This window comes from Procambarus clarkii, chromosome 47, assembly GCF_040958095.1.
Source record: "Procambarus clarkii isolate CNS0578487 chromosome 47, FALCON_Pclarkii_2.0, whole genome shotgun sequence".
NCBI lineage: Eukaryota > Metazoa > Arthropoda > Malacostraca > Decapoda > Cambaridae > Procambarus > Procambarus clarkii.
In genome coordinates, this window is record NC_091196.1 from 25,621,595 (window position 1) to 25,636,975 (window position 15,381).

The 15,381-nt window shown below is 39.3% G+C and overlaps 1 protein-coding gene across 3 annotated transcripts in view; it reads right to left on the reverse strand.

Moving 5' to 3' along the window:
- The window catches only part of LOC123763023 (bumetanide-sensitive sodium-(potassium)-chloride cotransporter), a 91,457-nt gene extending 82,348 nt beyond the window's left edge, over window positions 1-9,109 (reverse strand). The window contains exons 1-2 of one of the 3 annotated variants that reach the window (XR_011222285.1): window positions 8,439-9,100; window positions 256-548 (exon numbers count right to left, since the gene is read on the reverse strand). Coding sequence is in view for 2 of the 3 variants with exons in the window: in XM_045749958.2 (XP_045605914.2) it covers window positions 256-548; window positions 8,439-8,565 (420 nt within the window). In the remaining variant the exon portion in view is untranslated. Of the gene's footprint in view, window positions 1-255; window positions 549-8,438 lie in introns of all 3 variants that reach the window. The other 2 variants (XM_045749959.2, XM_045749958.2) reach the window with 2 other exon arrangements.
- Window positions 9,110-15,381: the final 6,272 nt, after the last annotated feature.

Genomic DNA, 15,381 nt, shown 5'->3' on the forward strand with positions numbered 1-15,381 from the left:
ATATACTAATGGAAAAGTAAATTGAACAAGTATGTTTTTTTCTTAAAATATAAGCCTCATAATGTTTTCTAAAGTTAATACTTCCTTCTCTCATAACTTGTAGTGAGCCTACTTTCCTTATAAAAAATGCATGTGTAGTTGAGCCTAGCACAACAATCCCTTACTTGAATCAGTAATCTAAGGGTAAAATACTCATAGAACCAGCTGCCAGAGGAGGGAGCAGAGCTGGCAGTACATGAGAGGAGGAGACTATACCTTGCCCGGCGGCGGCTGGTGGAGGTCATCAAGGGTGGGTCTCTGGCCGGTGCCTGGAGCATGCATGATGCTCGCCAAGTTGCGGTAATGGTCCAGTCTTGGCAGTGCTTCTCGGGTCAGCTGACGTAGGGACCGGAATGTGGAGTGGGTACCCGAGTGGGTGCCCGTGTGAGTACCCGTGTGAGTACCCGTGTAGGTGCCCGTGTAGGTATTCGTGTTGGGCGGGTACGTCAGGGAGTCCATCTCCGTGTCTGACGGTGACTGGGCCGGGGAAGCACATCGCTCCTCGGTATCTAAACACCATGAGAAAGTAAACACACGTTGTAATTTGCATTAGCGTTATAATGTGGACATATTTATATTAATCTAAAAAGTACCTTCCTGCCACAACTTTATGCATTACTTTATTAACAGATCATTTTCACCTATTCTACACATTTTCTCATTCTAAACTCTCTCCAACTGCCCCTCAAAATAAGTAGTAATATCCTACACCATTTTATTTCTTACTCCAATATGTTCATTTCGATCTCTCTCTACTCAACTCCCAGTCTCTACATTCTACATTAATTTTTACCCTTTCCTTTCATTTTCAACTCATCCCACGGCTCTGACTTTAGACATTTTGATTCACAATGTGATTTTCAAATGTCCCTCTAACTGCTACACACCTATCACAACGTCTAGAAGCCTTACATGTAACTATCCCTCTTCACATGTCACACTAAAAATACCATCAATTAAACTCGTAAAAATTACTCTATAAGAATAAATTATTCTCGGAACAGTTTTCACGAGAGACATCTCCCGTCACGCAGGGTGCAGTCGCACCTCCACAGATCTTCAGAATCAGCTCTTGATACTGCTAATGGCTCAAAAGGGCCACCACTGACGGGCTATTCATGTCCGTGCCACCTTTTGTGTGGCTTAATCTTTATCAATCAATCAATCGGAACAGTTAGTCGCTAGGCCGGTGAATATGCTTTGGCGTTGGACTTGAAGCCTATCTCAGCACTTAAGACAGCTTAGCACTGCATACACCCAGCTGACATTCGCGAGTCGTTGTTACATTGTGCGAAACACAACAGCGGGCTTTCTCTGCGTTTATTTTCACTTTTTTTCAATTCCTCGATTTCTAATGTCACTTTCTAGCACGTGGGTCAGATTTGTCACCGTGACACACTTGAGGCCGGGTCAGAAACACGGTGAACACCACCACTGAAAACACGGGTGAAATTTCCCCAGAGACCATCCCGAGGCATAATTCGGTTGAAGGTAATCAGAAGCCGGATGGGAGCTTATCAGAATCCAAACGGAAATGAATCGTAAAAATAATGGACGTTTACCAGCCATAGAGTGAAAACAAAGACATTAATAATAAAAAAAAGGAATTTAAACCAGTATTTAATGTAATCACAAAGTGAACACACGTGCAGGAGATCAAACGCAAAACTTAGGCTCAAAGCCCAAAATTAAAACAAGAACGAGTCGAGCGCAAACCAGTTTGAGTTCACAAAAACTGCCGGGGAGCCGTGGTAGAGCAAGATGGACATACAACAGGGAACCAATGTAGATTGTGAAGGCTATACTGTAAAGTCTAAACCTTTGTATGTATTTGTTTGTGTATTTTCGCAAGTCAATTCGCGAGCAAGAAAGTCCGGGTACTAGGAGAGTGAATTGGGTCGAGTGCAGGAATAAGTGAGGTGCAGGACGGAGTAGAAGAGGACAGGAGGGAGTTGATTGTGGGAAGGAATTGAATGCAGGAGAGAATTAAGTACAGCATGGAGTTGAGTGCAAGTCATATGCATGAGGGACTGATCGACAAGGTCTGGTAGACCGCAAGTCCGGGAGTCGAGTCCAGGAGAGTGGGACGCAGGAGGGAGTAATCGATAAAGTCTGGTAGACCGCAAGAGTGCGGTCCGAGAGTGGAGCGAAAGAGGAAGGGGAGTTCGTGATAAGATCTGGTAGACTGTAACTGGAGGACTCTACAAACATTAGCTCTACTCAATCGGGTTGAAAATTTAGTATCAGCCACTTGACATTATTCAAACACGGTACGCGCAGAGGACGATGTGCGCACGCGCGCGTATACCCAACACCTCAACGACTTAACTGATATACTATAGATGTAATTGAAAGATATTTTACTGACAAAGTAATACAATTTTACACGTAAAATCTGTAATTAATCTTTATATTAAAATCCAGACTAATGAAATGTGAGTACTATTGACTAATAGGTTAGGCCTAAATAAATGGATTACTATCATATATGGGAAATATATATGTTTATCTCTCAGAATGTTCGGTAATACGTTTATTGCTTGTGATGTGTGTCTATGTATTAACACGATGTACTGAACGGGGTGAGAATAGCTTGAGCTACCTCATCCCTTTGTGTGCATTTTACCTCAATAAACTTATTTCAATTTCAATCATATATGAATTATATATTCAGAAATCCAATATTTAAAGTGTACTACAACGTTTCCATTCCCTTCGGAAATGGCTGTTCAGCCACAATGGAACCTGCAACACCTTTTGTGAGGGGCTTTACCTTGGGATAGATTACTTCCTGAAGCAACGCCCACTTTTTTTGGGCTAATACATGTTCTATTCGCTCACCCTCACTATTGGGGCCGGACAGCTGAGCGGACAGCGCTTCGGATTCGTAGTCCTGAGGTTCCGGGTTCGATCCCCGGTGGAGGCGGAAACAAATGGGTAGCGTTTCTTTCACTCTTGATGCCCCTGTTACCTAGCAGTAAACAGGTACCTGGGAGATAGACAGCTGCTATGGGCTGCTTCCTGGGGAGGGGGGGTAACACAAAGGAGGCCTGGCCGAGGACTGGGCCGCGGGGACGCTAAGCCCCGAAATCATCTCAAGATAACCCGTGTATCGAGTTTCCTATGCGAGTAAGAGTGCGAGCAGTAGGCATGCTACTCAACCTGTCTTCTCGGATAATACATCACATTTTGATTTCAAAATTCGAAAACGGACAAAATATGATGTACTACAAATCACAGCAGCTCACCAGCAACCACGTTTTCTATGCGTGACTTAATCTGTTACGTTAGGTTCGGGCATAATGTTTACAGCATTTTTTGTGACGTGACAACTCTATAGAGGACGGGTGATGCTAGTATGGTGTAAGGAAAATGGGAGAAGCATGACAATATACGAAGAATATAGATGACAGGCTCAGCTGTCACTTAAATGTCACCAAATATCACCTTTTACTTTGCGTCACCAACACTATCGACTTGTTTTATACCTTTCGTCACCAAGTTCTGCCTCGCTCAACTTTGCTTCACAAGAATGAAAGGATTCAGTCAAATGAGTCTTGAACAATGAGGATTGATATGCTCGTAATGTACAAATAAAACAAACAAGTAACTTACTAAGATTAAGAATATAAAGAAAACATAGGTAAGGAAGCTTGAATGGTCCCTATGAATCTCTTGGGAAACTATGACCCAACCAAGATTCGAGCCTGCACTTCCTGGGCTTCCATAACCACTTCAATCGTTGGCGAAGTGGTTATGGTATTGTGTATGCCAGGGGTGAGCCCTGGAAATGCAGGTTCGAACCTTGGTCGGGGGTCGACCAAGATTCGACCGTGTGTGTGTGTGTGCGTGTGTGTGTGTGTGTGCGTGCGCACGGGCGTGTACCATTAATTAGCATATCCAATAGTGTACTTGAAATATAATGAGCATGCACTATATTGCAACACAAAACACATGGAAACTAGATTTACACAGAATATAAAATATTAATTGAAAATATAAAGATATTATTAAGCGTATACAGTAATTTTATAAGAAAACGAACATGAAAACAAATATTGCATTTGCAGACCAAGAAAATCACAAGCATACAATCATAAATATAACAAGAAACCTTAACTAAGAAATAACAAAACCAAATAAAATAATTTGACAGTTAAACTATATTAATGAAACCAATATAACACGAATAGTTGACTACTGACGTTAACAATATGGAAGCAAGTTGACCAGACCACACACTAGAAGTTGAAGGGACGACGACGTTTCGGACCGAAACGTCGTCGTCCCTTCAACTTCTAGTGTGGTCTGGTCAACATACTTCAGCCACGTTATTGTGACTCATCGCCTGCATATGGAAGCAACAAAAACAAAACAAATATTAGCTTTATATATACATAACTTTTGGTACCAAGAAGATATTATTTGGAAAAGAAATGATTCTGTTGTGTAGGCCGGATAAGAAAAGGAGAATAAGATAGTACAGATCCGGCGGAAAGAAAAAAAAAAAGAGTTCATGACTGAATCAACTCGAGGGCAAATCAAATGCTGGAAAGCAATTATTCTAGTATTGCCATTTCTCTTATTTCAAGATCCTGCTTTTCGCCCAGCTTTAACCACAATATCACCGGAAGAATGTCCGACAGCGGCTGTGGGTAACATGTGAATCTAGCCTGACTCTCCCCGCCTCACCTCTAGTGTAGGTCAACGTGGTGGCAATGTAACGGGGCTGGCCTACTCTGGGATATTTGTCCTCCATGTAAAGGTTGAGTAAACTTCTGATCTGCTTCCCCCACTGTCAACTAACCTTTAGAAAAGGCATCTTGCTAAACTGCGCGTATTTGGGGACAGATTTTACTTACATTCTCAGCGCGTAATTTTGTATTCAGGAAATGCCTCACCACAGACAAATACCCCAGAGAAGTTATATGTGCCGTTATCCATAGCCTCAGAATGCAGTCGCAGACATACTGAAGTACTGTATGGACTTGGTCATCGCTGCCACTTTATTTGAATAGGATAATAGGTCATTGTTCATTGAACTAAAAATACGACCATAGAGAAGCAAGTACTTTAACAAGGATAGGGGCTTGGGCCATTAGTACCTATACAAGTCATTTGGTCACTGGGCAACAAGCCATGCGGGATAGAGATGACAGAGCAGAGAAGTAGCAGTCTGTAGTATGAAAAGTAGACAGATTCACCCTCTACTTTGAGATTGCAATCCGCCTAGTACAATATTCAAAATAAGTCGAATTGGTTAAACGAAGAAATGGTTAAAGCTAACTCAGTATATAAGTGAAAAAGTAAATACTGCATAATAAGAGCAAGGAAAATGTTATTGTACGTGACTACAAAACGTTCAAAAGGCGGGTCTAGGAGTCGCAACTCGACTTTACAAGCAAAACTGGCGGAAAGATGTATTATTCAGAAGGCCTTGATCTCATTCAGAAATGATTTAGCGAAGCAGAGAGAGAAAGAGCTGGAATAGGAATGGAAATCTTGCCTAAAAACATAGGAAAGTATTACTGTGCCAGATGATTGGAAACGAACTAGGGAAAGAATATGACACATGAAAAATAAAGGGGACGGTTGAATTTGAAGAAGTTAATACGAAGCTGGTAAGTTTGGGGCAGATCTCAAAACATCTCTACTAGCCAGCCAAAACAAAGAGCTAGGCTAGGATGCCAAAACTATCAGTAGTTTCTAAGCGTCATATGACAAAAAATATTGGGAAGATGGGACACGGCGAGCGTAGCTCTCATCCTGTAACTACACTTAGGTAATCGCCCCACAAGTTATAGAGGTGAAAGGAGGCTGGTGGAACAATAAACAATGAAAAGGAGGAACCTACCATTCTCAAGTAAAATAAAAGAACCTGGGAGAACATAATGACATACCTATCACAGTAAACAAAGGTATAATGATTGACACATGTCGCCTTCAAAATGCTATTAACAACATCCTGCCTATGCTAGAAAAACTCAAATATAAATGCACAAACGAAAAAATTAATAAGAACAGAGGTATGGTACAAGTTCCAGAACTGAAATCCATAAGCTAGGAGGCAGGATTGAAGGAGTAACACTAAATGTCATTTGGAGAAAGGAGACACTGGTAAACCTGATCCAGACTTACAAAAATGCATATAATGGTATAGACTTACTAAATACACACACAATGTTTAAGTTTCGAAGAAAAAGAATTATAGAAAATGCGTAAAAGCTTGATAAGCAGATAAGTCACATGAAAGTCAGGAAGAACTTGTGTAGTGTAATTGTATTAACTAAACGGAATTAATTTGGTGGGCATTAATAGCAAGGTACATCAATCCACAGTTTCAAAAACAAATACGACATGGGATGAGAGTTTAGAGTTACTGAATTAATCGACCAATGGACGATAAGAAGGGTGGGTAACCTTGGTCTTGGAAACTGTTAGGCAAGAATGCTCGCACACTCATGTGTGCACACACTCTAGTTGAATATGTATATATATATATATATATATATATATATATATATATATATATATATATATATATATATATATATGTATATATATATATATATTATATATATATATATTATATATATATATATATATATATATATATATATATATATAACAAAATCTATATACATATATATCCGAAGAGCTGGATGAGTCTTTGAACAGTGATTGTTATGTGCGTGTTTTCTGTAAACTGCAACACAATGTAATATATAAAATAAATAAAAAATATAAAAAATAAAATATAAAAAGAGCAGGAGTGGTAGGAGAGAAAAATATTATCAGTGTTCGGCGAGCATCCACAAGGTCTTCTCAGAATACTCCTATTTTCTTCTTCGAGGCTATGGGTCCCTACATTTGCAACAGAGGTGGTACCCATATTACAGTGTATTTAAAGGCTATCAGTTGCGAACAAAAAAAAACTTGCGCATTCGACAAGAAATGTGTGCTACGCCTGTTTCAATTAAATGCCTAATATAATATAGGTAAAGTAGACCAACCAGTAAGCAATACTGTACAGTATTAAGAACTTACTAAGATAAAGGTAAGATAATCTATTTAAATTAATCTAAAATCACAACCGTGCTGTAGTTGCACTCCCAGTATCAGAACATTTAATCAATAAACAATCTGTCCAGTGTCTAACTTGAACTGGATTAAAAAGAAATTCAATCGAAATACAATTGTAATACAGTACTCGCATTACAAAATATATCTTGCACCTAACCTAGACAACAAAACAATCAAGTAAGGCAGATTTACAAAACCCTTTTTACAAAAAAATCATGATAATTCTGGCAAACAGCACGTTCAATACAGACGATTTGTCACAACACAGCAAGCAACGAGATGACTTGGAGGCGACTCAGATATGCAGGCAGCGAGCGAGCTTAGTTGTCAAGGGTGGCATGGTTAAGACAAACTTATAGGCTGCTAGGGAAGCTGGATGGTGTTAGCAACCTCTGGCGTGTCCAAGTACGCGGTGGAGGTTGACTATCTTGCCCACTCCACCAGTAGACTAGCCGCTACGGTTGGCAGGATAGTCGAATATCCTGCCAACTGGCAGGAATAGTGTGGCAATGAATAGTGAGTCAAATGAATAGTCTATGAATAGTGTGGCAAAATTTGTCAACTATGGTTGGCGGGATTATTAGCTAGTATGGGTGAGATAGTAGTTAGTCTAGCTGGGATAACGTAATTAGTATGGGCGGGATAGTAATTAGTGTGAGAGAGGGATAATAAGCTAGGTTGGCGGGATAATAGGCTAAAATGGGTAGGACAGTTGGTTAGTATGGCCTGGAGAGTAGGCTTGTGTGGGATAGCAAACTACTAAGAGAGGGATAGTTAGGCAAAGGTTGACGGGATAAGCTAGTATTGACAGGATCAACCAGGCCTTGGACGGCCGGGTTACTTGATTAGTATTGATCCTTGAGAAGTTGACTGGCAAGTTAAAACGGTGAGATGAACTAGCGTGTTGGGATAGAAAAGAATGTGAGCTACCATGCAGATAATGCACTAAGATGAATAACATGTTAGGATAGTCAAGGTTGTAAGCTACCAAGCAGATAATGTACTAGGACAAGTGAGCAAATAATTAAATTAAAAATAAGGGGGCGAGAAATCACGACGAGGCAACCTGCCCGGCTAGAAAGATGGTTGGCAAGCCGGTAACTAGAACACTGACAATACAGTAGATTAATGCAAGATATAGTCGAGAAATGTTACACGGAGATAAAATAAGATGGAAAAACACAAAATGATGCAGCATACTAGATGGGAAATTTATGGGAAGGTTAGCATGCCAAGTCGAGAGTTAGCAGGGCAGGAGTGAGAAGGTTAGCAAAGCAAGAGTTATGCTATGGGGGGCTGGTTAGTGTGTTAGTAACCTTGGGAGGGAAGAACCTGAGGCCCGTGATTGTTGGCGTCAACTGCTGCGTTCAGCTGCTGCTGCTCCTGCGTGTCCACCCGGTTGACATGGAACAATTTCCTGTCCCCGCTCACCACTGGCTTCATCTTGGCTCCGGCTTCGGAAACACCACACACTACCACTGTACAGCGGTGCCGTGCCGAGTAAAATCTTTTCGTCGGTAAAACTTACATACAATACCTACGATGTATTGCTGGCAAGGAAGTATTTAAAGGTGTCAATGCAATTTAGTAACACGTGCTTGTATGTACATGACAGTTGCACATAGTTCGTGGCTGCTTTCCTCTCTAGAATCATAAGAGACTCTTGGTAAAGCCAGCCACAAAACTATTTTATGTTCCAGAGATCACATCTCCGCCTCATCGATTATCTTGTTTCAAACACGCGGATCAACGCTGGTAATTCGTTCCACTCATCTGTTCCAAATACATTATTATACCTCCAGAAGTACCGAGAACAACAAATACAATAACGTTTTGACGACTTTTCTATCCGTAGCTTCTCCATAACTCTTAAACTGACCAATTTCTGTGTGGTTACCTTCGGTATCCGAAAGCTGAATCATCTTGATGGCGAGAAACGGGACGCACTACCGTCCTGCGCACGGGTCTTGTGTGTACTAAACCCCGGCCACACCACCTCAACCTTATATACCCCATCCCCCCCCCAGTTTCCCCATAACCCCCCCCCCAGGAGCTCCTCCCCATCACCCCCCTTAGGAGAACCTCCCCATAACCCCCCCAGGAGCACTCCCCCATCACCCGGGGGGACGGACCGACCACGAGGCTTCGAGGAAATTGCATAATTGACGTATTCCTCGAATAGTACATTCTTTCAAACCCATATCTTCCCGCTGAGATATATAATAAAGTGTCTTGGATGTTCACACACGTCGACTACTACACACTGTGCATTTCATTTCTATTTTTAAAAGGGTTTTGGATGAATGAACGAAAGTAGGATGGAAAGTATTATTCTCTCTGATATTTCAGTATTCGTCGAGGTAAAGTGAAATTTCTAAGGAACCTAAAGGCTTACTATGGTGTCTCTCTGGGAAGGTAAATAACATGAATCTTAATGTTACATATAACACGTGCAGAACATGTCATGGTACTATAGCTGAGACAAATAGCTCAAATCACACGCAAGAAATGAAATGAAAGTAACGTTCTCTGGTCGGTGCTGGACTCTCTTTTTTTCGGTCACTTCCGTCACGACTCGGTCGGTCCCAGACGGTCTCTGTCCCAGACGGTCTCGGTCCCAGACGGTCTCGGTCAAAGACGGACCGAAACGTCATTTTCATTTCAAATGTGTGAGTTGGTTTATTAAATATTTGACACGTTTGTTTACTAATTTATTGTGTAAAGTGTAAGATCATGAACACCTACAGAAGGTGATCGTAGTGCTTTTAAAATGTTAGGCTAAGCTACATACGTAAATACATAGATACACAGATTTATGAATGTATTAATGTGAATTTATAATGGTGAAATGTAATTCTGATCAGCTTTATACTTTATACACATACATACACACACATACATACATACACATATATTTGTCTCTTTTACTCTGACAGGGTGAGATAGCTGACAAGAGAAACTAGTGTGCAATTAAGAACTTAACCACTGAAGGTGATTAAGATGCTTTTACAAGCTCAGGTTATATAGTTACATTATATGGTTAATCTAGGGTACAAGTCCAATATATCATCAAGTGTTCCAGTACTCATATAGTAGTTACAGATGTTAATAACATATGGCAAGCAGCATTTAATGCATGAAGCCTGGTTAAGTTTTTTGTACCCTCTATAATCCTATAATATACGCTATTGTTCACAGGATGAGTGCTCGCGGTGCACAATAAAGCAACCCCCGCTGGCGGCAACACTGAAAATAAAACATTGCCAAAGAACCTGTTATGATCCTGGTCATAATCCTTGCATTCTTGGGGGCTCTTCATATGAGTAATTTCAAGACTATTGCCATTACTCAGTGGTAGATTTTCATGCTATGGGTTTGTTTTATAAAGTGGATTTTTTAGTTTAACTGTAGTTCCCTGGCATTGTCATTTCGATTTTGCAATTGGTTAATATATATGTCGTTTATTATGTTACCCGCTAATCTGTTCCCACAAATCATCAACCCTGTTTTCAAACCAGTATTTACCCAGGTCTTTTCTATAAATCTAAACTTATAAAACTGATATCCTTTGTTTCGTGTTCTATTTATTTTGATATATGTAATAGGATATTAATATATCTCCCTTATGCCCATTTATCCACTTTTTTTATTATTATTAATATATGAGGTACATCTGCATTAGTGTAGCTACCCTAGACTATATGAAGTGGAGTACAGTGTGTCAAAAAAGCTAACTAGGTGCATTTATCCACGTGTACACTTCAATCATGCCAACCTACGCTTGCAACAACCCAGCGATCACACGTCTGGTATGTTAGCGTTAACATTTTCCTGTTATATTGCTACACTCAGTGTGTTGCCTTATAAGGCTCTTACACTCTGTTCTACCATCTTATGCTACCGATCCGTCACAATATATATGTATGTTGACCAGACCACACACTAGAAGGTGAAGGGACGACGACGTTTCGGTCCATCCTGGACCATTCTCAAGTCGATTGAGAATGGTCCAGGACGGACCGAAACGTCGTCGTCCCTTCACCTTCTAGTGTGTGGTCTGGTCAACATACTTTAGCCACGTTATTGTGACTCATCGCCTGCATAAATATGTATTTTGATTCCCTGTAATCTGTTCCACAAACCGAGAGATCATGCCTCAATATAAACAACATTGACCTGCCTTGGAAAATCCCAAAACAGAAGTTATCAAAATTAATTCTTTGCCAAACACAATGAGAGAGAGAGTCGCTGGATTCTTGGAAAGACCTCAGAAAGAATTTTATATATAAACATAAGAATATAGGACATTCCAGCAGGCCTACCCAGTTACAGCCACGTTCCTGTGCCAGTTAAGTCCACTACGGGCTCACCATAGCCCGTGCTACTTGTAACTTTTTGTTCCCAACAGCTGAATTTTAGAACAACAATAATCCAGGTCTATTGGTAGCTCCTGTGTATACCTAACCATTTGGGATGATTGATTGATAAAGATTAAGTCACCCAAGAGTTGGCACGGGCATGAATAGCCCGTAAAACCATTGGGGATGTTACGTATGAATCAGATAATACGCGGGATGAAGTATTAATGGCAATTAAATTTGGGAAATCTACAGTACCTGGGGATGATGGTGTAACTTACGAAATACTAAATGTCATTGAGAAAAGCCTACTGTTAAAACTACTTAACATTAGCCATAGAAAAAAGGCAAGATTTCCAGTAAATGAAAAGGGCTATCATCATCCTTATCCCTAAAGTTAATGGAGGGTATAGACTGCATCCTTAAACGCGTTTTTAATAATGGGATAGATAATTTGAAATGGACTTTTATATCTGGTAATAAATAAAATACTTAGCAATTTGTTTGGAATCCTCATAGACAAAAATGCTTCTGAGTGTATTACAAAATGTTTATCTAATGAAAAGGTGACTGTCGGGTATTTATTGACTTACAAGAAGCCTTAAATTAGGCGAGCAAAGAAGTCATCTTAATGAACCAGTTAGTTTTGGCGTTAAGTGACGGTAATTACACTTGATAGGTGATTGTCTTCACGGAAAAAGGCTCAAATGTGGTATCAAACGTGTATTTTAATGTAATATATTTTGAACTCGCCAAACCTCTAGGAGAAGTGTTTAATATATTAATGAATAGGATGACTTCCAAAACATACTCCTATGGAATAACTCCAATCATATAAGTAATGATATTTTGTTTCAGGGTAAAAATATTATATATATTTCAATGTTTAAAAACTTCAGTTATGTCACAGTATGCGACTGGTGGTTAGCGAAGACAGAATCAAATTATTATTATACTGTAGTTGTTACTAGAATAAATAATACATTAAGATAGTAGTGTAAAGTGCAACAAGAGAGGATATAAGAAAACCATTAGACAATGTAAACAAATGAATTGCCCTGAAAGGATGCACATCATTACATAGGAAACAATTAACACCACCATCAAGAACCACGGGAAGAATAAGACGCAGTGGTGAAGAATGTGAACCTCCAAAACAAAGGAGTATATACGATCCTGAACAGTTGAAGGTACAACAAAATATAATAATTAAAAAAATACCTAATTTGTGATGGCTCGGTAGATAGGGATGGAAAGGCAGGATGTAGAGTCTTGATTATGGAGTACAGTGACATCCACACTACATACTGTGCTGGGCATCTTTTAACTGTCAGAAAGAATATAACATAAGAATTAAGGAAACTGCAGACGGCCTATTGGTCTACATATGGCATCTCATATTTATATCGACCCAAACTGATTCCTATATCTAACCTACGCTTTAAACTCCCATGTTTATTATGTTACCTGGTAATCTGTTCCACAAATCACTATCCCAATTTGCAAACCAGTATTTACCCAGGTATTTCCTAAACTTATCCTAATTTTATTTGTTTCGTTTTCAGTTTTGTGTTGATATATTTAATATCTTAATAATATTCCCTTGTGCCCATTTATCCATTTGTACACTTCGCCTTTCCAGATACTAATGTAAATTTAGTTTTTTCTTTGTCTTCGTATGAAAGGTTTCTAATTTGTGGGATTAACTTTGTCATCCTTCCCTGAACGCGCTCACGTGAATTTGTCCATTATGTAGTATGTCGACCAAGATTGATTTGTATAATCTAAATGGGGTCTAACAAGAGCAAAATACAGCTGAAGAATAACATTGTTTTATTGCTAACACATCTCTAAAATATTATTTTCCCGTGATGGTTCCTCAATATGTTGTTTAAGGAAGCGATCTTTAATTAACTCTAACAAATCTTCTACTTCGGTATTGCCTGTTTTGTTAATCCAGTTTATTCCACTATAATTAAAGTCATTCATAGCACAAACGTTGTTTGACCGAGAGATGCTCTAGAATATAAATATATTAAGATCCTTTCACTCTGTCGAATTTTGGTGGCCTGTATGTAATTTCTATTATGATGATTATTATTTTAATTTAATTATAAGTAAATGGTTTCTGATTGTAGCTCAGTTTTAATCCCGTTTTCTGACAATTCATTACAGATTTCCCCGGATATATATGGCTACTCTCCCCTGCTCGTCTAATCTGTCTCTGTGAAATATATTGAATCTGTTTGTTTCATATTCATCCTGGTCAACAAAGGTGTTCAGCAGCTGGACACCCTCATAAAGACTGTGAAGCAGTATCCTCCCCCGCGATAACAGCTTGATGGTTAAATGCAAACTCAGAATACTGAGAAAAAAAAAATTGTACCACTTACGGGCTATTCATGCCCGTGCCACCTCTTGGGTGGCATAATCTTCATCAATCAATCAATCTTCATATTCAGGTAAAAGTTCCCTGTTTTATACATTACCCACGTCTCGCTTACTACAATAACAAACATGGCTACGAAACAATTATGTCGATATGACTTGTCAAACAACTCTGGAACAAATTAAGACAGGGTTCAAGTTGATAATTTTCCAATTTTATCTTAGCCTTGGTGGGGCCACATTTAGATTAAGCTGCTAAGTTTTGACCTTTGTACTTGAGAATGGACATAAACTTGAATGAGTAGAAACAAGGATGACAACGTTAATCTCAGGAATTAGAAGCCTCTTTTACGAAGGGATTAAAAAATTACATCCTCTCGAGTCTAGACTGAGACACGAAGCGTAGTGCTGATGTGATTTAAGTATATACATGAATTAAAGGGTATAACGAAGAGAATATATATACAGTTTTAAATATATTAATGCAAAATACAACGCGAAACAAAGGATGTGAATTGAAGAAGTTTAGATTCAAGGGAGACCTGGGTAAATACTGGTTTGAAAACTTTGGAGGAGGGATATAATACTACGTTTATTTTAATTTTATATGCAGTGAATTCAATACTACACATACAATTATGACATGGATGTTGTTAGAGTTTAGAAATAACATATTTGTTATATAGATGGAAAGGGCTCTGCTGTTTCATGAGCTAGGAATTTGTTCATAGGTAGGCCAAGTCTTTACCCAGGTTAGGTCTAAATGTTTATATGTTAGGTGTTATAGGATATGTAGATACGCCGTAGACCGCATACAAAAGAAAATATCCGACATTAAGTAATCATACATATATTTAAATTCGAATATAATTTTACCTGGTGAATTCTAGATATTCTTATATATTTGGTTAATCGAAATGTAAGCATTTCCGCTCACGTACAGGTGTATACACGCATGAACATTAACGATCAATTGTGTACAGGAACATCCTTGGTGATACGTGAACCAGATAAAGCATGCACGCGTACACACACACACACACAAACACACACACACACACACACACAAACACACACACACACACACACACACACACAAGAACAAGAGGTCATAGATTTAAACTAGCTAAACACAGATGCCGAAGAAATATAAGAAAATTCACCTTCGCAAATAGAGTGGTAGACGGTTGGAACAAGTTAAGTGAGAAGGTGGTGGAGGCCAAGACCGTCAGTAGTTTCAAAGCGTTATATGACAAAGAGTGCTGGGAAGACGGGACACCACGAGCGTAGCTCTCATCCTGTAACTACACTTAGGTAATTACACTTAGGTAATTACAGTGGTAGACTGTTGGAACAAGTTAGGTGAGAAGGTGGTGGAGGCCAAGACCGTCAGTAGTTTCAAAGCGTTATATGACAAAGAGTGCTGGGAAGACGGGACACCACGAGCGTAACTCTCATCCTGTAACTACACTTAGGTAAAAAAAAAACTTAGGTAATTACACACACACACCAG